The 24,570-nt window shown below is 45.7% G+C and overlaps 1 protein-coding gene across 2 annotated transcripts; it reads left to right on the top strand.

The window, feature by feature from the left end:
• The first annotated feature begins 6,065 nt into the window (after positions 1-6,065).
• Positions 6,066-20,963, top strand: LOC148143663 (uncharacterized). 2 transcript variants are annotated; one of them, XM_087974440.1, is made up of 3 exons: positions 6,066-6,197; positions 6,809-7,771; positions 20,746-20,963. In XM_087974440.1, exons 2-3 carry the CDS (start codon positions 7,153-7,155, stop codon positions 20,760-20,762), a joined length of 636 nt encoding a protein of 211 aa, XP_087830566.1. In that variant the 5' UTR covers positions 6,066-6,197; positions 6,809-7,152; the 3' UTR covers positions 20,763-20,963. The 2 variants fall into 2 exon arrangements, with proteins under 2 accessions (XP_087830566.1, XP_087830565.1); XM_087974439.1 differs by lacking the exon at positions 20,746-20,963 and having other exon boundaries at positions 6,809-8,056.
• The last annotated feature ends 3,607 nt before the right edge of the window (positions 20,964-24,570 follow it).

Raw genomic sequence — 24,570 nt, 5'->3', positions numbered from 1 at the left:
TCCAAATCCTTTCTATTCATGTACCCAACCAGAAGAATTTTAAAATTCCCCTCTCACCTCAAACATATGTCCCTCTAGTTTTGGACTCCTCTACCATGGGGTAAAGACCTTGGGTATTCACCCTAGCCATGCCGCGTATGAATGTCAACATGGTCACCCCTCAGCCTCCGATGCTCCAGGGAAAATATCCCCAGTGTATTCAGGCTCTCCCTGTAGTTTAAACCCTCCAACTCTGGCAACAGCCTTGTCAATATTTTCTCACCCCTTTCAAAGTTACACAATATCTTTCCAATAACAGGGAGACCAGAAACAAATGCAGTCTTCCAAACATGGCCTGTACAGCTGCAACGTGACCTCCTAACTCCTATACTCAATGCTCTGACCAATAAAGGAAAGCATACCAAATGCTTTCTTCACTATCCTGTCTACAGCGACTCCACCTTCAACGAACTATGAACCTGCACTCCAAGGTCTCTTTGTTCTACAACACCCCTCTGAAGTGTGTCAGTCCTGCCTGCATTGCTTGACCAAAATGCAAACCACGCATTTTCATCTGCCACTCCTTGGCCCTTCAGCCCATCCAATCAATTCTAATTTATAGTGAACTCTTTTTTCCTCTCTCATTCCCTAGAATTTGAAAATCTCAATCCCACATACTCTCCCTCCATTCTCAGTTTGCTCAACCTAATCCCTGCTGTACCACAACCTGCAGGGTCTGGTTCATGCTGGTTAACAGGCCCACACTTGGGGGGAGGGGGGTTCTAATTGAAACAAAAACAATACTGAATCCTGAACGGCCTGAATAGAGTGGACATTGGGAAGATGTTTCCATTGGTTGGAGAGACTAGAACCAGTGGGCACAGCCTTAGAGTGGTATGGTGGTGAGTGGTGAATCTATGGAATTCACTACCACAGAAGGCTGTGGAGGCCTGTCATTGTGGATATTTAGGACTGAGATGGAGACTTTGAATATCCAGGGGATAGAGGGTTACGGGGACAAAGTGAGAGAATGGGGTTGAGAAATCCATCAGCCATTATTAAATGGCGTTGCAGACCCGATGGGCTGAATGGCCTAATTTCTGCTCCTATGTCCTATGGTCTCTTGCTGTCCTGGACACAGAGTGTGAGAACTGGAATCAGGAGTAAGCTATTTGGTCTTTCAAGCCTGCACCAGCATTCAACAGATCATAACTGGATATGAATCTGCCAACATCTACGTGGATAGGCTGGGACATTTTCACTGGAGCATAGGAGGGTAAGAGGTGACCTTACCGAAGTTTATAAAATCATGAGGGACATAGATGAGGTGACCGCCGTGTATCCTTTCCCTCGGGTGGGGGTTTCAAGATTAGGCAGCAAATTTGAAGGGGTGAGGAGAAAGACTTTAAAAAGGCATGAAGGGTAACTTTTTTTGGCATACAGTGGTTTGTGTGTGTAATGAATGTCCAGAAGAAGTGGTGGGTGCAGGTACAGTAACAACATTGAAAAGACATTTGAATAAATACATGAATAGGAAAGGTTGGGAGGGGCATGGGCCAAACGCAGGCAGATGGGACTAGTTTTGTTTGTGAATATAGTCAGCACGGACTAGTTGGATGTATGACTCTAAATGTAACTCTGTAAAATCATTTTCTTGCGTTCACTTATTTGATGTTCAAAAATCAGATGAATGCAGCCTTGGATATATTCAACGACCACCTAACTGGAGGAAAGCATCTGCACTTTACAACAGAATTCCTCTTGGCAAAATACCATTTGCCATGCTGATTGCTTGCTGCGCCTGTCTGACAACTGGCATTGACTGGTGTCGAAGGACGCTGAGGCCCCTTTGTACATCCATACAGCATTCACAATGAAGGGGTCGGGTCCGAAACGTCGACTCCCCTGCTCCTTGGATGCTGCCTGACCTACTGTGTTTTCCCAGTGCCACATTTTGACTCGAATCTCCGGCATCTGCAGTTCTCCTTTTCTCCACAACCCAATACATTAATGTTTAAACAATACACCTCCTTTCTGCTTTTTTTCACAACAAAGGCTATAACTTCACATTACGGTATCCATTTGCAAATTGTGGTATTCTCTACATCGGGGAGACCGAGCGTAAACTTGGGAATGGTTCACCGAGCATTGCAGCCGGGTCCGCAGAGGCTGACCAGACCTCCCCGTCACCACCCATTTTAATTCCCCTTCCCACTCCATTTCTGACATGAACATCTTTGGCCTCCTCCATTGCCACAACAAACTAAACCACAACTTGGAGGAACAACACCCCATCTTCCACCTGTGCAGCCTACAGCCCAGAGGACTCAACACAGAGTTCCCCAATTTCAAATAACTTCACTTCCCATCCCGCGATTCCTTTCTCAGCCTCGACCCCTCCTTTGCACTCCTCTCTGCCACCAACCAGATTCCTTCCTCCCATTGACCAATCAGGTCGCACCCTCCACCTGTCTTCACCTATCCCCACTTCACCATCGTGTCCCAAGCACCCCTTTTCTCTGTATCACTCCCTGTACCCAATTCCAGTCCTGAACAAAGGTTACACCAAGATATCGACTCCTCCACCTCCTGATGTTGCCTGGCTTGCTGTGTTCTTGCAGCCTGCTGCCTGTCTATTTTGCCCATTACGACACAGACCTGGACCAACGTTTCCAGAGTCTGTCCCCTCCCGGATTCACTCCCTTTCCTTTCAGTTGTTGCAAGTCAACAATTGAACCCCAGAACGAAAAAGAAATGGAAAAGCGGATGCAAAAAGAGAGTACCGCATTCACAGATATTGGACAGAGGAAAGAATTTGCATTCTGGTTAAAGCTCAATCTTCATGCAGAGAGAGAGAGGAAGAACAGCAGCTTCAGCACCTCATGGTCCAATTTCCGCATTCAGTCAATGGGATGGCTCTGATTGGCAGGAAGACCAGTCTCTTTCCGGTCCTCCTGGGCGTCCTATTGGTCCATCAAGAGAAGGTCGCGCGCTGTTTTTTCCAGACAGCGATGACAATGCCCAGTGTTTTGCTGACACCGGCAGGCATGCGTAATACGTTTTTTGGAGATGGTGTTATTAATACATTTAAATGTCCAAGTGCCAAAAGGGAAAAAAAGGGTACATCCACAATTGTTTTATTGCTTTTGCATTTTGTCTCGCTGCTCAACCTTTGTACATCTTTTCCCCTTGTTGAGAGAGAGAGAGAGACAGACAGACAGTGTCCCCCAGTGAGCTGACTGTGGGAAGGATCTTTAACCAGTTACACAGACTGAAGAACTATTACACTATTCGCAGGAGGGAGTGACTGTACACGTTTCCTGAGTGTGATCACAGTTTCACTTGTTCATCAGAAACAGAGAGCCAAAAGGACACCAGAACTGCGGAGAAGTCGTGGGAATGTGGGGACTGGGGGAAGGGATACCATTCCCTGTCAGCACTGGAGATTCATCAGCTCAGTCGCATTGGGAAGAGGCAGTTCTTCAAAACATTACTACAACATTATTTCCCATTGACAAAAATACATTCACGCTGCCTGATTACCTTGAACTTATACAAGTGCCTTGTCATAACATCTTTAATTATACCTTTCGACATTTTCCCTATGACATATGTTAAGGTAAATGGTCTGCAGTTTCCCATTCTCTGTCTCCCTCCTCGAAAAAAAAAATTGTTTACCAATTTAAAGAAACCTTCCCTGAAACTAATGGCGTTTGGAAAATTAAAACCAATGTTTTAAACTATTTCACTGGTTAGTGTTTCTTTAAGAGTCTTGGATGAAATCCTTCAGGTACCCAGAACTTGTCAACTCATAGTTCCAACAGTTTAGTCAGTTTCCCTGGTAATTGTAATTTTCTTCAGTTCCTCCCTTCTTTTCAATTCCTGATTTACAGCTAGTTCCAGGGTGTTACTTGTATCCTCTCGAGTGAAGACAGATTCAAGCTCTTTTCAATTCATCTACCATCTCTTTATACTCCGTTATTGAATCTCCAGACTCATTTTCTATAGAACCAACACTAATTTTGTTAACTTTTTTAAAGAAAGCTGAAGAAACTTTCCAACCTGTTTTCATATTTTTGGCTAACTTTCGAACCCTAATTGCTGTGCTACTCCTGCATTATTTCAGCTGTTTTGCCCGAGCTGTCAACTCGAGCATTAACCTGTCTGCTTCTTCTATTGAACTGACCTTGATTAAGTGTTGCAAAACACACAAGGACAAGTCTTTCCTCTCCAGAACGTCTTGGTACTGAACATGATAAAATTCACTTTGAAATATTGTTCATTCAAACTTTACCAAGCACATACTACAGATTCAAAATTCAACAATGAGATGCAGTTTTGTTACAATCATTCAGTTTGAAGAGAAAAATTATTCATTTTGAAGAGAAGTTTGAAAACCCAGTCATTAACTGGAAGAACAACTTTTTTTTGTTTAAAAATGTGAAAACCTAATCAACAGGAGTAACTTTGCAGAATAGTATGTATGGCATTAAATTGTAAATCTAGTTTTCTTTCCTTCCCTGCCATAGTTCCCACAAATCTTTATATGAATCTTGATAGTTCATTCACTTACTGGGAATAGTCCAAGACATGCAATATCTTTCTAGGATTCACTTGAATTCTTCTCAGGATTCCAAGTATATCTGGTAATTTTATGAGGATGCCTCCATTAGCTTTTGGCTAAGTGAACTTCTAGATTTCGTTTGAGACTTCAAGGTTTAGATTGATCAGTTTGAATGTTGGTTGGAAATACCTCTGGTTCCTCATGGCTGTCCGTACTTTTAATCTCACAGCACCTAGTGCGTGAATGACTAAGCTGCTGCTGAACACAAACTGCTTTCTGTCAGCAATGCAAACTCCACGGTGGGTTGTTCTCACCATCTGGAAAAATGAAGGGGCAATCTCAGTCAGGATAGCACAACAACACTTCTTCCTCAGGAGACTTATGAAATACAGTACGTCAATAATGACCCTCACTAACTTTTACAGATGCACTATAGAAAGTGTTCTATCTGGATGTGTAACAACCTCGTCTGGCTACTGCTTTGTCCAGAATGATAAGATACCCAGATGGTTTTATGCACATCGCAGACCATCATAGAAGTCAACCTACCATCCATGGTCTCCACCTACACTTCTCTTTGCCGCAGAAATGCTGCCAACATCTCATCCAACCCCCTAATGCTCTCTCACAACTTCTTTAGTCAGGCAGAAGATACAGAATCTGGAAACACATGCACCAACAGATTCAGAAAGAGCTTCTTCCCTGCCATTGTTAGACTGATGAATGGACTCTCTTTGTACAAATGGAATGATCTGCAGAGAAAGTGGTGGAGGCTGGCACAATTACAATATTTAAAAGGCATCTGGATGGGTGAATGAATTAAGAAAGGTTCACAGGGATATGGACCAAGTGTTGATAAATGGGACTAGATTTATCCAGATTAACTGGTCAGCATGAACGAGTTAGACTGAGGGGTCTGTTCCCACGCTGGACATCTCTATGACTCTGTCCAATGCTCACTTACCGTCCCCTTCAACAACAGCATAATTGGAAGTATATGACATAGCTACAACACATAATTACAACAATTAATTATAATCGAACGTGAGAAAACCACGAAGAGCACGTTGAATGTTTAACAACTCAATAACACTAGACAAATCTCTGACCCTTTTCACGTTCCAGTTCTGATAAATGCCATGAGGATCAGAAAGCCTTAAGAGAGAGCGAATCTGAAACCTCTTCGCTTGCATTCACACTCTACGCCGCCAGTTGGTACAAGTGTTCAGTGCCTTCCCTCTTCTCTCTCCCTCCCAGGATGAGGAATAGAAAGGGGGAGATATTGCTTTGCTCTCAGATATTGCCCAGAGTTGGGGAGGTCTCAGTCTGAAACTGATCGCACTACTTCCGCGTTGTGACGTCCTCATACGGGGCGGGGCGGGACGTCCGGAGGGAGCCGGCCGATGACGATCCCGTGTTCCAAGATGATTCTCTTCTATTGACCACGTGTTATGACATCACACAGGTAAACTGTGAGCCAATTGGAATCCCTGGATGACCGGAAGGAGACTGGTCCGCCGGCCAATCAGAACCGCCGTATTGACTGAATGCGGAAGTTTGACAATGAGCTTCTGAAGCTGATGCTGCTCCTCTCTCCCTGAATGAAGATTGAGCTTCACCTCAGACTGCAACTTCCTTTCTCTGTTCACTATCTGTGAGTACGGCACTTTCTTTTCTCACCCACCTTTCTATTCTGGGGTTAAACTGCTCAGTTTCTGACTCTTTATTCCATCCAGTCCATGCTGAACATGATTCTAAACTAGCTAGTTTCCACCTGCCTGGAAGTGGTCTCCCATTTCAGGGAGAAATGAGGAATTTATTCTTTTCTTGTTAGTTTATGGAATGTTCCCCCACAGAGGGTAATGGAGACTGGCTGATGGAATGTATTCAAGGCTTAATTGAAGATAATTTTAAATGACAGGGATATGAAAGGTTATGGAGAACAGCAGGAAATGGAGTGAAGGCCAAAGCAGCACAGATATGATTTTATGGAACAGCAGAGCAAACCCCAGAAGCTGAATGGCTCACTCCTGGTTCAATCTGTGACAACCTGTGTCCAGGGCAGGAAGAGGTGAGCATAGATCCATCAGTCAACATTCTTCAGCATTTTTAGGAGAATGTGGAGCATGGGGCAATAATACCTAGTGAGAATGGAGGGACACTGTGGCATTGAGAAGAAAGAATGTTCCACAGGAACCAGAATTGTCTGTTTGGAATTTCTATCCTTTGTAGATAGTGATGTCTTCTGTATTCTCTATTTTACAGGATATGAGAATGGATGGAATTGCAGCCATAAATCTCAAAACAAGATCTGATCGAGACAATCGATTCACTGGCATAGGAATGTTATCAGTCTTTTGAATCTCACTGGAAATTTTATTTCTCTTCTGTCTTGTCTGCTTTGAAATGTTTCAAACTTCAGTGAGACTGAAGTACACAGACCTCAGTGAGCATGTACCAGTGAACTGACTGTGGGAAGAGCTTTAAGCGGGTACAAAGTCTGAAATAGCAACATCCCGTTCACAGCAGCAAGACATAGAACACCTTCCATTTGTGAATGGTCCTTCAACTGATTGTCAACACTAGAAGGCGGTGGGGATTCCCACGTGATGGAGAAACCGTGGAAATGTGGAGACTGCGGGAAGGAATTCAAATTCCCATGCTTGCTTGAAAGCCATCGCCGCCGTCACACTGGGGAGAGGCCGTTCACCTGCTCCGTGTGTGGGAAGGGGTTTACCCATTCATCCGCCCTAGTGACTCACCAGCGGGTCCATACGGGGGAGAGGCCTTTCACATGCAATGTGTGTGGGAAGGCGTTTGTTCAGTTATCCTCCCTGCATAGTCACCACCGGTTCCACTCTAGGGAGAAGCCTTTCACCTGCTCTGTGTGTGGGAAGGCGTTCAACCAGTCTTCCAACCTCCAGAGTCACCAGCGGGTCCACACCGGGGAGAGGCCGAACACCTGCTCTGTCTGCGGGAAGGCGTTCATTCAGTTATCCACCCTGGTGACCCACCGGCGGATTCACACTGGGGAGAGGCCGTTCACCTGCTCCATGTGCGGGAAGGCGTTCACCCAGTCTTCTGCCTTGCTGACCCACCAGCGAGTCCACACCGGGGAGAGGCCTTTCTCCTGCTCAGTGTGCGGGCAGGTATTCACACGGTCCTCTGCCTTGATGAACCACCAGCGGGTCCACACCGGGGAGAGGCCGTTCACCTGCTCTGTGTGCGGTAAGCACTTCAGCGATTCATCCCCCCTGCGGCGACACCGGTGGGTCCACACCAGGGAGAGACCATTCACCTGCTCCATATGCGGGGAGGGCTTCATTGATTGGTCTTCCCTGCGGAGACACCAGCCTATCCACACTGGGGAGAGACCGTTCACCTGCTCCGAGTGCGGGAAGGGATTCAGTCAGTCATGCCATCTGCTCAGACACCAATCCAGTCACACTGAGTAGTGAACATTTGGATGCTTTTTGGGTGTTACTTGTCTTAATATTCAAGAGCTGAAAATGTGTTGCTGGAAAAGCGCAGCAGGTCAGGCAGCATCCAAGGAGCAGGAGAATCGACATTTCGGGCATGAGCCCTTCAGGATTCCTGAAGAAGGGCTCATGCCCGAAATGTCGATTCTCCTGCTCCTTGGATGCTGCCTGACCTGCTGTGCTTTTCCAGCAACACATTTTCAGCTCTGATCTCCAGCATCTGCAGTCCTCACTTTTTCCCTTAATATTCAAGAGGGCATTATATTCCCTGGTGAGTTGAGCACCTATTAAGACACACTTACTGATTTGGAGCATGTACTGAAGTCAGGAGGTGTGTATCTGTCATGTTTGACTCCGAAGAAATCTGGCTCCAGTTTCTCCAACCCCGCCATGATGATGTGACATATTGTGTTATAGGTCTCTTTACTAACCCACTCTCAAACGCTTTCTATTTAGTCATTCATAACTCTTTTCTAAGCTGCTCACAGGAGCCCTATATCTAATAATACTGCATTCCCATTTCATTCACTCATAACTCTTTCCTATAACATAGCTTTATTCGTTCATTCATAAAATTGCAGTTTTGTAGTATATTTTACTATTACAAAATAGAATAAGTTAAAACACCTCTTTTGACTCATTCCTGCTTTTTCACACCTTCATCCCTTACCAGCCCTTGCTACTAGCAGTGTTTTAGGCCTATTTCTGCATCAAAAGCTACCTCTGAATAACTGTCAACATAGTAATGTTTTCAGAACAATACCTCCCTGCCATCTTATCACCATGAAAGAATGGAATATTAATCAGCACTTGCCAACTGTCTATCGGGACCTGAATAAATACATCAATACATAAATACATCAAGTAGTTTTCCTGACTCGCAGCCACTGTCCCCTTTAAGAAGCTGACTATCGAGACTGTGCTTCTATGAAATTGCAGGAATGAATGAAACTCATGCTGGCAAATACTAAACATATCTCACAATCCAGCAGTGATAAACAGTTTAATATCCTTTATTATTTTATTCAGTGCAGGTACAATGTCTAACTTATTTAGAGCATATAGGCCGAGTAGTTTTACTAACATTTGCTGACTTAAAAGACGAAAGGACTAACACCTCTTAATTCTGCAAGCAGACCACACAGACAATCTCAATCCTATCAGGAGTAGTAGCCAGCGTTTATGTACAATAGATAAAACAATGGGACACCATAGTGACGGGGTGTTAATCTCTGTAAGAACTGTGTGTAAAGAGGCTGCTGTAAGGACGGTATTTTGGGATTCCATCTCCACCTCAAGCTTGTGCAACTTGCGGTTGCTGAATAAAGAGGCTATTTGAACACGATCCCACAACAGGAACAGAGAATGCTCGCCCAGTGCTGAAGGTTGGACAAAAAGGAAAACTAAAGTTTCTGACAGTGGCTGACAATCCGAGTGGCGTTTGTGAGAAATGCCCGGAGCTGTGTGGAAATTGTCAGGGTCTGGGCCACACAACAAGTGGCAGGGTAGAGTGGGGAATGTGGACATGGGTTATGTCCCCACCATAGTGCTGGACAGCATGGAAACTGACCTTTCCATCCAACTTGGCCATGCTGACCAGATATCTGAAGTTAATCTCATCCCATTTGCCAACACTTGACCCATATCTGTCTCAATTAATCTATCCATCCAGATGACTTTGAAATGTTGTAATTGTACCAATCCCACCACTCCCTCTGGTAGCTCATTCCATACATGCATCAACTTCTGTGTGAAAAGGTTGCCCCTTAGATCCCCTTCCCCATCTACCTTAAACCTATGCCCTCTAGTTATGGACACCAAAGGGTCTGATTCCATGCTGTACAGCTCTATGAATCTAGTGTAAGTGATAACATATTGGTGGTACACATTTGATGGGCCAAAGGGCCTTTTCTGTACTGTATGATTCTGTGATCAGAAAACTCCTGTAGAGTTCCACAAAAAGGAATGCTCTCTGAATCGGACACCATTTATAACAGATTAATGCAATAATAACTTTAACGTGGAATTTAAGAACAGACATCATTCCATTAGAGCACGTTCTTTCTGCGCTGAAACCATTCTGTTGTTGGTGGGAGATCAGGCTGAGGAGCTTTAACTGTTTAGGTTTAGATGTTATGCATATAAGTCTGGAATAACAGTGGATTAGGAATCGTGTTTAGAGAGAATGGTACTCCAAGCCCCTCTCATCCTGTTGTGTTAACGAGAGAGAGAGGATGTCACATCTACAGATCCGACAGAAGAGTTGTGCAGCTTGTTCGGTCAGTTGAGTTGGTTCTGCTCTCAGACAAGACTGGATGTTGATTTTGATGGATCCCTATTAAACGCTACATCAGAACACTCCAAATCCAAGGAATGTGTCATGAGTAGATCAAACATGACATTTGGAGAAATAGGTGCTGACATTTCTATCCTTGTGGGGGCTGGGGGAAGTCTTCAGATCAGGGAACGTATGTGGAGAGAGAATTGGTTAATGTCTCGTGTCTGATCTCACTCTCATTCAGAACTGAAAGGGGCTGGAAAATGCTTGTTTTTATGGCATAGACAGAGGGGGGAGTAAGACCGAGGGGAACATCTGGTGAGAAGTACCCCGAGCCAAAGAGATAGATTGCTAATGATGGTGAAGGTGAGATTGAGGTATCATATGGGTGTTAATGGAAGTGTGAAAGGGAGAAAGCATCCACACTGCTCAGAACAAAGTCAACAAGACATGCCTGTGTGAGCAAATGGAACAAAATTGGAGAGGACTAAGCAGGGTAGACTGATACAGTGAATGGTAGACCCCTGGGGATTGTTGCTGAATGAATAGCTCCAGGAGTGCAGACGTTAATCCTTGAAAGTGGAGTTGCGGGTAGACAGAGTGATGAAGAAAGTGCTTGCTTTCATGGGTCACAGCATTGATTAAATGAGTTGGGACGTCATGTGGTTGTACAGGACATTGGTGAGACCACTTTTATAACACGGCATAGAAGTCTGGTCGCCATTCATTTGGAAGGACCCTGTTAAACTTGTGAGGCTGCAGACAAGATTTACAGGGATGTTACTGGGACTGGAGGTTTTGAGTTATAGGGAGAGGCTGGGGCCTTTTTTTACCCTGGAGCGTTAGAGCCTGAGGGGTGACCTTATACTGATTTATAAAATCATGAGGGGCATGGAGAGAGTGAATAGCCAAGCTCTTTTTTTCTCGGGGAGGGGAGGGGGTGGGGGGGAAGGTTCAAAACTAGAGGGCATAGGTTTAAGGTGAGAGGGGGAAATATTTACAAAGGACCTAATGGGAAACATTTTCATGCAGAAGGTGATGTTTGGATGGAATGAGCTGTCAGAGGAAGTGGGTACAATTGCACATTTTAAAACGTATCTGGATGAAGGGTTCAGGTTTAGAGAGATGTGGGCTAAATGTGGAACTTGGGTCTGGGCCAGATTGAGACATCTGGTCGGCATGGATGAGTTGAACCGAAGGGTCTGTTTCCGTGTAGTGTGACTCTATATCTATCCTCTGACCAAAACCAGACCTCTTCACTGATAATCTTCCTGCTGGATTTTTTTTTTTAGAGCACCCAATTTCAGGAGATTTCTGGTGGGTAAAATTGGCATCTGTCCTGTATCATGGAAATTCTGGAAAATAAAAATAAATAGTTCTCCCTGTGAATGGTACAATCCTCCCCACTGCTACCTCTCCAATGAACAATTACAATCCTTTCCGCCCCCACACCCATTCAGGGTACAGTCCTCCCCTACCCACATCTGACATGAATGGTATGACACTTGCTGTCTGAATTGTATAATTGTCCCCTTCCCATGTGAATGGTACAATCCTTCCACCCCCCCACCACAACCCATGAATAGTAGGATCCTTCTCAGTTACCCATTCCCCCCAGAATGGTACAATTCTCCCCTGAGAATCCTGAGCTGGGAACTCCTAAGTCTCTTTGTGTTTCCAGCATGGACCCTTTCTGGAACTCCACTTGCCCCCTCCTGAAAAATGTCCCTTTATACCACCACTTTGCCTTCTGCCAGCCAATCCTCAATCCATGGCGGCACGGTGGCACAGTGGTTAGCACTGCTGCCTCACAGCGCCAGAGACCCGGGTTCAATTCCCGCCTCAGGCGACTGACTGTGTGGTGTTCTCCCCGTGTCTGCGTGGGTTTCCTCCGGGTGCTCCGGTTTCCTCCCACAGTCCAAAGATGTGCAGGGCCAGGTGAGTTGGCCATACTAAATTGCCCGTAGTGTTAGGTAAGGGGTAAATGTAGGGGTATGGGTGGGTTTCGCTTCGGCGGGTTGGTGTGGACTTGTTGGGCCGAAGGGCCTGTTTCCACACTGTAGTCTAATCTAATCTAATCTAACCTTGCCCCTAACACCTGGGACTCATCTTATTTCACAGCCTCCTGCACTGCACCTTGTCAAAGGCCTTCTGGAAATCCAAATCACTCACATCCACTGGCTCTCCCTTTGTCTAACTTACTCATTCGCTGCTCAAAGAATCCTAATACATTTGTCAGACATGACCTCCTCTTGTCAAAGCCATGCCAATTCAGTTCTGTTTTACCACGCACCTCGAAATATTCCACACTCTCACCCTTCAAAATGCATGTTCAGTTTACCCATTTTACAATAAATAAGCTCTTCTGTTAATTAAAATGTAACCAAGTTTAAAGACATCATATTATGTATGTACACTGTCTTTGCCCCTTGTAATATATTATCCTTCTGAAGAAGTCCTTCAAAAAATATTAGCACAAGGTATGAAATGGACATTGGAGTGAAAAAGGATGAGAGATGTCTTAATAGAGGTATACAAGATGTTGAGAGGCATAGATAGAGTAGATAGCATTGGAAGAAATGATTGTTACAAGTCGGCATAATTTTAAGGTAATTGGAGGAAGGTTTGGGGGAGATGTCAGAGTAGGTTCTTCACGCAGAGTGGTGGGTGCATGGAATCCACTGCCAGCAGTGGTAGTAGAGTCCGATATATTAGCAACATTTAAGCGATAGGCACATGGAAGTTAGTACAATGAAGGGTATGCCTCATCTGAGAGTAGGATAAAGTGCCTGTACTGTTCTGTGTTCTATGTCAAAAGTTTCGGATTTGTGAGCAGTACAGTCAGATCCGAGCAAACAAGGACATGCAGGTCATACGGCGCTTAGACCGAGCGAGGCGTGCAGGGTTACGGCTGCACAAGGGGTGCACAAAAGCAAGGTCAACATTTAGATTTCAAATTGGACCATTTGGATGGTGTTGGACAGAGGAAGGAAGTTGCCGTCTGAGTTAAAGCTCAACCTTCATTCAGAGAGAGGAGCAGGAGCAGCAGCAGCTTTAGAAGCTCATGGTCCACCTTCCGCATTCAGACAATACGGGGCGCTCTGATTGGCCGGATGACTCCTTCCGGTCCTCCAGGGTTTCCCAAAGATTGGTCAGCCATCGACCAGAACGATGAGGGGCGGTGCCCCATGCCTATCTGACACATGCGCAACAGCACCTCCCTCTCAGCGCACGTGCACTGTCCGCCATCAGAAGAGGGGTTTCTCCATCGCATGGGAGTGTGGGAGATATAGCTGCCATTAAAGAGATTAAATCAAGTGTCTCATATGCTTCCTTAACTGTCCTACTCGTGTGTTGTTGTAGTACATCTCAGGAACCAACCTTTAATCGATTTTAAATGTATACACTGAATGAAAGACTCCAGGTGTTTACCTCTAAACTCTATTTCCAGTTCAGTGTCAGTATGTTGCTCTGTATCTGTCCTCAAATAAGGACCGAGTCAATACCCTCCACCTGTCACTCCTGAACGTTGATTTTGTTTTTTGTTTGCACATTCCAACACTCTGTTTCAATCATTTGTTAAAAGTTATTCGTGGTACATGATAGTTGCTGGCTGGCCAGCATTTTGTTCCCCTTGAGAAGGTGGTGATGGGCTGCCGTTTTGAACTGCTGTGGTCCACACGCTTCACGATGACCCACAATGTCCTTAGGGAGGGAATTCCAGGATTTAGACCCAGCAACACTGAAGGAACAGCAATATATTTCCAAGTCAATATGATGAGTGGCTTGGAGGGGTACTTGCAAGAGATTGTGTTCCCAAGTAGCTTTTGTCCTGGTCCTTCTAGCTGGAAGTGGTTGTTAGTTTGGAAGGTATTTTCTCAGGTTCTTTGCTGAATTTCTGTGGTGCGTCTTGTAGATAGTACACACTACTGGTTCTGAACAGTGGAGCAGAGGGAGTGCATGTATGTGGATATGGTGCCAATCTATCAGGTTACTTTGTCCTGGATGGTATCAAGTTTTTTTCAGTGATGTTGAAGCTGCACTCATCTAAGCTGGTGGGAGAGTATTCCACTTCACTGCTAAATTGTGCCTTGTAGAAGATGGACAGATGAAAGTATTTGACAAATGCACTGCTTCCACAAGATCTCGTGGATTTGTGCCACTTTTACCCACCAAAAAGCTCCGGACACTGGGTGCATTAAAACAAATCCAGTGGGAAGATTATCACTAAAAAGGTCAAGTTTCGCTCATAAAAGGTTTACAAAATTATGAGGGGCATGGATAGGGTAAATAGGCAAAGTCTTTTCCCTGGGGTCAGGGAGTCCAGAACTAGAAGGCATAGGTTTTGGGTGAGAGGGGAAAGATATAAAAGAGACTTAAGGGGCAACTTTTTCACACAGAGGGTGGTACGGGTACGGAATGAGCTGCCAGAGGAAGTGGTGGAGGCTGGTACAATTGCAACATTTACGAGGCACTTAAATGGGTATATGAATAGGAAGGGTTTGGAGGGATATGGGCCGGGTGCTGGCAGGTGGGACTAGTTTGGGTTGGGATATCTGGTCAGCGTGGACGGGTTGTACCGAGGGGTCTGTTTCCATGCTGTACATCTCTATGACTCTAAGTGTTATTGACTTATAGAGTCACACTGCACTGAAACAAACTTCAGTTCAACACATCCACGCTGACCAATTGTCCGAGACTGACCCAATCCTAATTTCCAGCATTTGGCCCATATCCCTCTAAATCCAAATGATTCATCCAGACACCTTTTAAAGGATGTAATCGTACTCAACTGTACAACTTCCTTTAGCAGCTTTTTCCACACACACATAACCATCAGCATAAAAAGATGGTCCCTTACATCCCTCGATCTAACCCCCCATCACCCACAGCACCCCTTGTCCATTCCCCTGCCACACATATCGCCCCCATTCATTCACCCCCGTCACCCACAGTGCCCCCTGCATGTACCCCTGCCACCCACAACGCCCCCTGTTCATTCTGCCCGCCCCACCATCCACAGTGCCCTATCCATTTCCCCCGCCACCCACAGCACCCCCGTCCATTCCCCTCCCACCCTAAGCACCCCCTGTCCATTCCACTACCCCGCAACTCATAGTACCCTCTGTCCATTCACCCATGGCTCCCATCACCCTCACTGTCCATTCCCCCTGCCACCCACAGCACCCCTGTCCATTTAGCCGGCACACACAGCGCCCCCTGTCAATTTCTCCCCACACAGCGCCCCCTGTCCATTCTCCCTCTCTACTTCTAACACCCTGTCTGTTGTCTCTCACGCCACCCTCTGCACCACTGTTGTTTCTCTTCGCACTCTCTCCCCTCCATCCATTATCTCTCCCTCACCCTCTGTCGCCATTCATTTTCCATCACTTCCCCCGCCCTCTGCCACACAGCCCATTCCCTCTTCCCCCCACCTTCCATCCCCATCCATTCTCTACCCACCCAGTGCCCCTGTGCATTCTCTCTGTTTCTTTCTCTCCCAACACTCTGCATATCAAATTCGCTCTCTCCTCACCCCATTCTGTATCACTCCTCCCCAGCACTCTGCATCCCCTCCCCCATTTTCTCTCTCTTTTGCCCCTCTCTCATTCTCTGTCACCCCCAGTCTTTCTCTACGCTCTACCCTCTGCCCCCTGTCCATTTTCTCTCTCTCTCTACTGCCCCCCCCCCCCCCCGAATCTGTCTCTCTTCTCCCCAGCTTCCCCCTCACTCCGGTCTTTCTCGTGTCTTGAGCCCTCTTTGATCGTTGTATCAAGCCCTTCTTAGGAGAGAGACAGAGAGAATGGGTGGTGATGACTCTACCTGGGAGAAGGGAAAGATGAGAAATGGCTGATCTTTACAATTGACAATAGCTAAAATGATATATTCAGAAACATCGTTAAAGTCTGAAAGTACATACATTCTTTTTTTTTGAAATACCTGCTGAAATCTTTCTGAAACTTGCATTGAAATATGCGCAGTTAGGCTACAGCTCTGGACTGGCTGTAAGGGGTGAATGGACAATTCCTAGTCTTGTGTAATTGGTTCCAACTATGTAGAAATAGAGTTGTAGAGCACGGATATAAAGCCTTTCAGGCAAGGCTGACCAGATATCCCAATTTAATCTAATGACCCATTTGCCAGCATTTGGCCCATCTCCTTCTAAACTCTTCATATTCATATACCAATCCAGATGTCTTTTAAATGTTGTAATCGTAGCAGTCATCACCAATTCCTCTCGCAGCTCATTCCAAACGCACAACATACTCTGTGTGAAAGATTTGCCCCTTAGTTCCCTCCATAAATCTATACCCTGTAGTCCTAGACTCGCTCCGACTACCCTGGGGAGAAGGCATACAAAAGTTGAGCAGCCAGACAGAATGCAAAAGGAATTAAAAGTTGAACCACAGGGGAAAAATAAATGGCTCCACCCTTTTTTTCTCCTATCTGCATTTGAACACTTAAAAACTGTCAGTAACAGCGACATCTCCACAGATCATACTGCGTGTGATCCTCGATGTCAGTCAGGCACTACTCATGTTTGGCAGTGTCAGCAAATCACTGCGCATGTTCCTCGCTGTTCGCTGAAGAGGCGTGCGACTAACTTTTGACGAATCAATAGAAAGTCAAGGAGGACCGGAAGAAGAATGGTGCTCCTGCCACTCAGAGCTACTCTATTGTCTGAATGCGGAAGGTGGACCATGAGCTTCTGAACCTACTACTGCTCCACTATCTGAAAGATGATCGAGCTCCTTCCTCAGACTGCAACTTCCTTCCTCTGTCCAACATCTGTGAGTATGGCACTCTTTTTTTCTCACCCCCTTTTTCATTCTGGGATCAAAGGGCGTGGGTTTTGACCATGCTAAATTGCCTATAGTCATCAGGGATGTGTAGGTTAGGTGCATTATTGAGTAGTAAATGTAGAGTAATACGGTAGGAGAATGGGTCTGGGTGAGTTGCTCTTCGGAGGGTCAGTGTGGATTTGTTGGACTGCAGGGATTCTATAAACTATTGACTTGTAGCAACTGAAAGGAACGGGAGTGAATCCAAAGGACAACTCAGGAAATGTTGGTCCAGGTCTGTGTCTCAATTGGTAAATATTCAGGCAGGAGGCTGGAAGAACGTAGCAAGCCAGGCAGCATCAGGAGGTGGAGAAGTTGAAGTTTCAGGTGCAACTCTTCTTCAGGACTGGGGGTGAGTATAGGGGGAACTGCAGAATAAGGGTGTGCTGGGGTCAGCGTGGTGAAGTGGGAATAGGTGAAGTGGGGAGAGGGTCCAACCAGGTTGGTTAATTTGTGGAAGGAATCTGGTTGGTGGCATGGAGGAATGGAAGGGAGTTGGGGAATGGTAAGGGAGGTTACCTGAAATTGGAGAGCTCAGTGTTGAGTTCTGGGAGCTGTAGGCTGCCCAGGCAGAAGATGAGGTGTTGTTCCTCCAATTTGCAGTTAGGTTCATTGTGGCAATGGAGGAGGCCAAAGATAGTCATGTCAGAAAGGGAGTGGAAGGGGAATTGAAATGGCCAGTGACTGGGAGGTCCGGTTTGCCTCGGCGGACCCGGCTGCGATGCTTGGCGAACCATTCCCCAAGTTTACACTCAGTCTTCCCGATGTAGAGAAGACCACAATTGGCAAACATGTGGCAAATTCAGGACCTCAATGTGAAGTTAGAGCCTTTTCTGTGAAAAAATACAGAAAGGAGGTTTATTGTTTCAATGATGATATATTGAGACGTGGAGAAAGTGAGAACTGCAGATGCTGGAGATCAGAGTTGAAAAGTGTGGGCTGGAAAAGCACAGCAAGTCAAGCAGTATCCGAGGAGCAGGACAGCTGAAGTTTTAGGCATGAGCCCTTCATCAGAATGATGTGTGGATGTACAAAGGGACCGCAGCATGCTTCCACACCAGTCAATGCCAGTTGTCAGACAGGTGCAGCAAGCAATCAGTAAGGCAAGTGGTATGTTAGCAAGAGAAATTGAGTTGAGAAATCCGAATGTCTTCCTGCAGTTAGGGGGTCATTGAATATATTCAAGACTGAGTTCAATGATTTTTGAACAGCAAAGAAGTGTATGTTTATGGGGAAAGGCAAGAAAATGGTTTTAACACCGGTACAGAACAGTTACATAGTCATACAGCACAGAAACAGACCCTACATTCGGACTAGTCCATGCTGACTATATTCACACAAACTAAACTAGTCCCACCTGCCAGTGTTTGGCCCATATCCCTCCAAATCTTTCCAATATATGTACTTACTCAAATGTCTTTTAAATGTTGTTACTGTACCTGTATCCACCACTTCCTCTGGATCTTCATTCCACACACAAACCATTCTGTGTAAACAAAACAAAGTGCCCCTCATGCCTTTTTAAAATCTTTCTCCTCTCACCTTCAAATTTGCTGCGTAATCTTGAAACCTCGCCCTCGGGAAAGGATACCCAGCAGTCATCTCATCTATGCCACTCATGATATTATAAACCTCTGTAAGATCACCTCTCAAACTATGCTCCAGTGAAAACTTCCCAGCCTATTCACCTAGATGTTAGTAGATTCATGTCGAGTTAGGATCTGTTGAATGCTGGTGCAGGCTTCAAAGGCCCAATGGCTGACTCTTGCTTCCAATTCTCACAGTCTGTGTCCAGGACGGCAGGAGACCATAAGACATAGGAGCAGAGTTGGGTCATTCAGCCCATCGGGTCTGCTCTGCCATTCAATCATGGCTGATAGGTTTCTCAGCTCCATTCTTCCACTTTGTCTCCGTAATCCTCGATCTCCTTGATACTCTAGAACCTATCTATCTCAGTCTTCAATATCCTCAATGACCTGTCCACCACAGCCTTCTGTGGCAGTGAATTCCATAGATTCACGACTGTCTGGCTGAAGAAGTTTCTTCTTATCTCCGTTCTTAAAGGTCTTCCCTTTACACTGAGGCTGTGCCCACTAGTTGGAGAGACTAGAACCAATGGAAACATCTTCCCAACGTCCACTCTGTCCAAGCTGGTCAGGATACTGAATGTTTGAATTGGAACCCCCCTGAGTGTGGCCCTGTTAATCAGCATGAACCACACCTTTCAGGATGAGATACAGCAGGGATTAGGTTCAACAAAGTGAGAATGGAGGGAGTGTGTGTGGGATAGAGATTTTCAGCTTCAAAGGAATAAGAGAGGAAAGAGAGTTCACTATATTTTAGATTTGATCAGATGGGCTGATGGGCCAAGGAGTGGCAGATGGTGTTTAATTTAATGAAGTGTGTGGTTTGCATTTTGGTCAAGTAATCCAGGCAGGACTGACACAGTTAAGGGGAGTGTTGCAGAACAAAGAGACTTCGGAGTGCGGGTTCATAGTTCCTTGAAAGTGGAGTCTCAGGTAGACAGGACAGTGAAGAAGGAATTTGGTAAGTTTTCCTTTATTGGCTAGAGCATTGAGTATAGGAGTTGGGAGGTCATGTTGTGACTGTACAGGACATTGGTTCGGCCACATTTGGAAGACTGCGTTCATTTCTGGTTTCCCTGTTATAGGAAAGCTATTGCGAAACTTTGAATAGGATCGGAAAAGATTTACAGAGTTGCCAGAGTTGGAGGGTTTGAGATACAAGAAGAAGCTGAATAAGCTGGGGATATTTTCCCTGAAACATTGGAGGCTGAGGGGTGACCTTATAGACGTTCATAAGGGGCATGGATAGGGTGAATACCCAAGGTCTTTTGCCCAGGGTAGGGGAGTCCAAAACTAGAAGGCATAAGTTTGAGGTGAGAGGGGAATTTTAAAAGGCATCTAGATGGGTACATGAATATGAAGGGTTTAGAGGGATATGGACCACATGCAGGCAAATTGGACAAGATTAATTTAGGATATCTGTTTGGCACAGACTAGTTGAATCGAAGGGTCTGTTTCCGTGCTATATGAGTTTAATCGTCGGCGGTGAAAGCAAAAGGGTCGTTGTGAAGACTGGACTTTCAAAGCAGCTTTCAAGGATGTTTTGCTCTTACTGGGAACAGAAGAATTTGACTGAAGTGTGTCGGTGTTAATGCCTTGATGTCTCATTTTGTTCCCACCTTTCTGGGGATGTTAACCATTTCATGTCTGGTTGTTCATCAAGAAGCTGAATTGCAGGTTCACCCTGAATTGACAAACTTTTGTTTTGCTTTCCAAAATCAGACTTGTTCACTGTCAGCAGGAGCCCAATGTTGTGAAAGATATTAACTTTCAGGTGGAGTTACCCAAAATTCAGAGAGGTGTCAGTCTTGATGTTTTCGCTTTTCTGCCCCTGTAAGATCCTCAATCAGCAGCTTCAGGAGGATTAGTTAGAGCAGAGGGAGAGAGAGAGAGTGGGATGGTGTTTTCCTTTTTGTGGAACAACAAAAGAAAAGAATATTCTGCAGAAAGTAGAATTGCTTGTTCTGAATTTCTACCCTGCAATGGTAATAATGACTTTTGTAATCTCTTTTTGCAGAGTATTTGAAGATCTGAAGACAGAAGTTTCAAAATCAACAGAGAAGGCCGCCTGCCCAAAACATTGACTCTCCTGCTCCTCGGATGCTGCCTGACTTGCTGTGCTTTTCCAGTGCCGCACTTTTCAACACTGACTCTCCAGCGTCTGCAGTCCTCACTTTGACGTCAATGTCTGACAGTCACTCAATCCATCGGGACCGCACCAATTTTCAACTATAATTCTGTGAGAAGGAGCAAAGCTTTTTGGTTCCTGTTTCGGTACATTTTCAGCGTCAGTGGGACTGGATGAGAAATCCTGTTGGTGCAGCGCACTGAATGTGGATCATGAAACAGCGATAAGGTCTGGAAAGAGGAATTCACGGCAGAGAGGGACTGTACACGCATTTGTGTGCAGCGCAAGCTTCGGCCATGGAGAAACCAGAGGAATCCTGCCCTTTGGAGAAACCATGGAAGTGTGGCAACCGTGGAAAAGGCTTTCATGTCCCATCTGTCCTGGAGTCTCATTGGCGCAGCCACACTGGGGAGAGGCTGTTCTCCTGCCCTGTCAGCGGGAAAGTCTTCAGCGATTCCTCCACCCTGCTGAAGCACTGGCGGGCCCTGACAGGACAGCTGAAAGGCCTCTCCCTCATGTGGACCCGCCAGTGCTTCAGCAGGGTGGAGGAATTGCTGAAGACTTTCCCGCAGTTGGGGCAGCAGAAAGGCATCTCCCCCAAGTGCAGGAAGGCCTTCAGCAATTCCTCTTCCCTGCTGAAGCACCGGCGGGTCCACACTGGGAAGAGGCCCTTCAGCTGCCTGAGTGCTGGAAGGCCTTCAACAATTCCTCCAACCTGCTGACCCACTGATGGGTCCACACGAGGGAGGGGCCGTTCTCCTGCACCGAGTGCCGGAAGGCCTTCAGCGATTCCTCCGCCCTGCTGAAGCACCAGCGGTTGCACACAGGGAGAGGCCTTTCAGTTGCCACGAATGCGGAAAGGCCTTCAGCAATTCTTCCAACCTGCTGAGGCATTGGCAGGTCCACATTGGGAAGAGTCCATTCTCCTGCCCCGAGTGCTGGAAGGCCTTCAGCAATTCCTCTGCCCTGCTGAAGCACCAGCAGGTCCACATGGGGAAGAGGCCATTCAAATGCCCTGAGTGTGGGAACGCCTTCAGCAATTCCTCTGCCCTGTTGAAGCACCAGTGGGTCCACACTGGGGAGAGGCCGTTCTCGTGCCCCAAGTGTGGGAACGTGTTCAGCAATTCTTCCACCCTGCTGAAGCACCAGCAGATTCACAATGGGGAGAGGCCAATCACCCACTCTGTGTGCAAAGGGCATCACCCGCACCTCCCACCGACAGAGCCACCAGCGAGTTCATGTGCCATCGCAAGGGTAGTGAAGGAACAATGGCTGAGTGCCATTATTGACTGGACCAATAGTAAAAGAAGTGAGGTGGCATGGGGGGGAGCGGAGGGGAGTGCGTGCGCTTTGACCTCGAGCTGTTTAAAAAGTAGCTACTTTTTCTACACCTTTTTTGCTGGGGAGATCGGAAGCTGTAACAAAGTTGGGTCACAATAAAGGTTACCTGAACTTACGGCCAGGCTCAGACTCTCAATGAAAGCTTTGAGCTCCAAGAGTTTTTGTTTTAAAGCTGCTCATTTCTTTCCAATGTCGTGTATCAGGTGGAGCAGTGAATGAGTAGCTGGTATCATTAGAAATTGTAAATTTTTCAGGAGCGCAGAGTGCATCGTTTCATCGGCATTGTAAAGTTTACTGGCAGCACCAAGGTGTGGGCTGCGTTCACTAGAAATGATATGGAGGAGCCAGTGTTCGACTGGGAAGGACAAAGTTAAAAATCACACAACACCAGGTTATAATCCAACAGGTTTATGTGGAAGCACTAACTTTTGGAGCAGTGCTCCTTCATCGGGTAGCTGTGAAGCAGGATCAAAAGGCACAGATTTTGTAGCCAAAGTTCAGTGTCATGCAACTGATAGGATATATTGAACAAACCTGGATTGCTGTTAAGTCATTCACCTTTTAGAATGGGTTGCAAGTTTCAGTTCATTAATATGTAAATCCCAGAACATCCTTTCTGTCACGTTCTCAAGATGACTTAAGATTTCATTAAAAAAAGTGATAGCTCAGAAAATGCGTGAACGGTGTAGGGTTTGAGTCTGTCAGTATCCCAATCTTGAATTAGACTGGTTCTATTTCCAAAGTAGGAACTTTATAAAATATTACATGGATTGGCTGCCTGCAGACTGTGCACATTTTGAGCAAAATTGAAAGTATCTGCAAATGTAATTCTGCCAATACAAATTCACCCCATAGAGTTATATGTGTGTGATTGTGTGCATGAGAGTTTGTGCGTGAGAGTGTGTGTAAGAGTGTTTGCATGCTTGGTAAATTGTGAGTGTGATGGAATATAAGCCTGTGAGAGTGTTGGGGGGTTGTATGTGTGTGTGTGTGTATGAGAGAGGTGTGAATAAAAGCGAGGGGTTGCATTTTGCTAAAACAAGGAAGTGCAAGACTTGTACAATTAATGGTAGGACCTTGGGTTGTATTGCAAAACAGTGAGAAGTTCAGGTGCATAGTTCTTTGAAAGTTGCATCACTGGTAGACATGGCGGTTAAGAAGTCATTTAGCACCATTCCCTTCACTGTTTCACCATTGAGGATAGGAGATGGGACATCATGTTGAGGTTGTGCAGGATGTTGGTGAGGACACGTTCCAGGTACGGAGAGCATTTCTGGTGGCTCTGTAACAGGAAGAATTCTATTAAGAGGGTTCGGTAAAGATCTACCAGGATGTTCCCAGGACTGGAGGGTTTGAGCTATAAGGAGAGGCTGGGACTTTTTTCATTGGAGCACAGGAGGATGAGGGGTGACCTTATTGAGATTTATAAAATCATGAGGAGTGGAGGTAAGGTGAACAGCAAAGAGGGAGCTCAAAACTAGGGGCATTTTTTTCAAGATGAGAGGAGAGAGATTTAAAAGGAACCTGAGGGGCAATGTTTTGACAGAGGGTGGTTTGCATGTGGAATGAACTTGCTGAGGAAGTGGTAGATGTAGGGGCAGTTACAACGTTTAAATGATATTTGGATGGGTACATGAATAGAAAGGTTTAAGAGGGATGAAAGCAAATTACTGCAGATGCTGGAATCTGAAATCAAAAGAGAAAATGCTGGAAAATCTCAGCAGGTCTGGCAGCATCTGTAAGGAGAGAAAAGAACTGACGTTTCGAGTCTAACTGACCCTTTGTCAAAGGTTTAAGAGGGATATGGGTCAATTGCAGGCAAGTGGGACGAGTTTAGTTTGGGAATCCTGGTCGGCATGGATGAGTTGGACGGGGTCTGTTTTTGTGCTATATGTCTCTGAACCAAAGAAGTGATCTTATTGAAACCAATAGAATTCTGAAAGGGGCTTGACAGGATAGATGCAGATAAAATGCTCCATTGTGGAAGGAGTCATAGAATCCCGACAATGTGGAAGCAGGCCATTCAGCCCATCTATTCCAAACTGGCCCTCCGAAGAGCATCCCACCCATGCCCATCCCATTACTCCATATTTCCCATGGCCAGTCCACCCTAACTGGCACATCCCTGGGCACTATGGGCAATATAGTACAACCAATCCACCCTAACCTACACCCTTATCTATAAATTACCTTCTCGAGAATGTAATTTAAATGCAGAACTTTTCTAAGAAAAATGTCAGTCTGACAACATTGGGACTCAGACAGAATTCACACCTATTGTCTCTTAAAGGGATATTTCTGCTTATAAATAGGGCAACGTCTCCTCGAAATGTAGATTCATTTAGATATGACTGCGTCACTTTACATATTAAG

Source organism: Chiloscyllium plagiosum, unplaced genomic scaffold (assembly GCF_037043375.1).
Source record: "Chiloscyllium plagiosum isolate Xiang-an unplaced genomic scaffold, Cpla_swu_hap1 HiC_scaffold_27, whole genome shotgun sequence".
NCBI classification, from domain to species: Eukaryota; Metazoa; Chordata; class Chondrichthyes; order Orectolobiformes; family Hemiscylliidae; genus Chiloscyllium; species Chiloscyllium plagiosum.
This window is presented reverse-complemented; position numbering and strand designations above follow the sequence as displayed.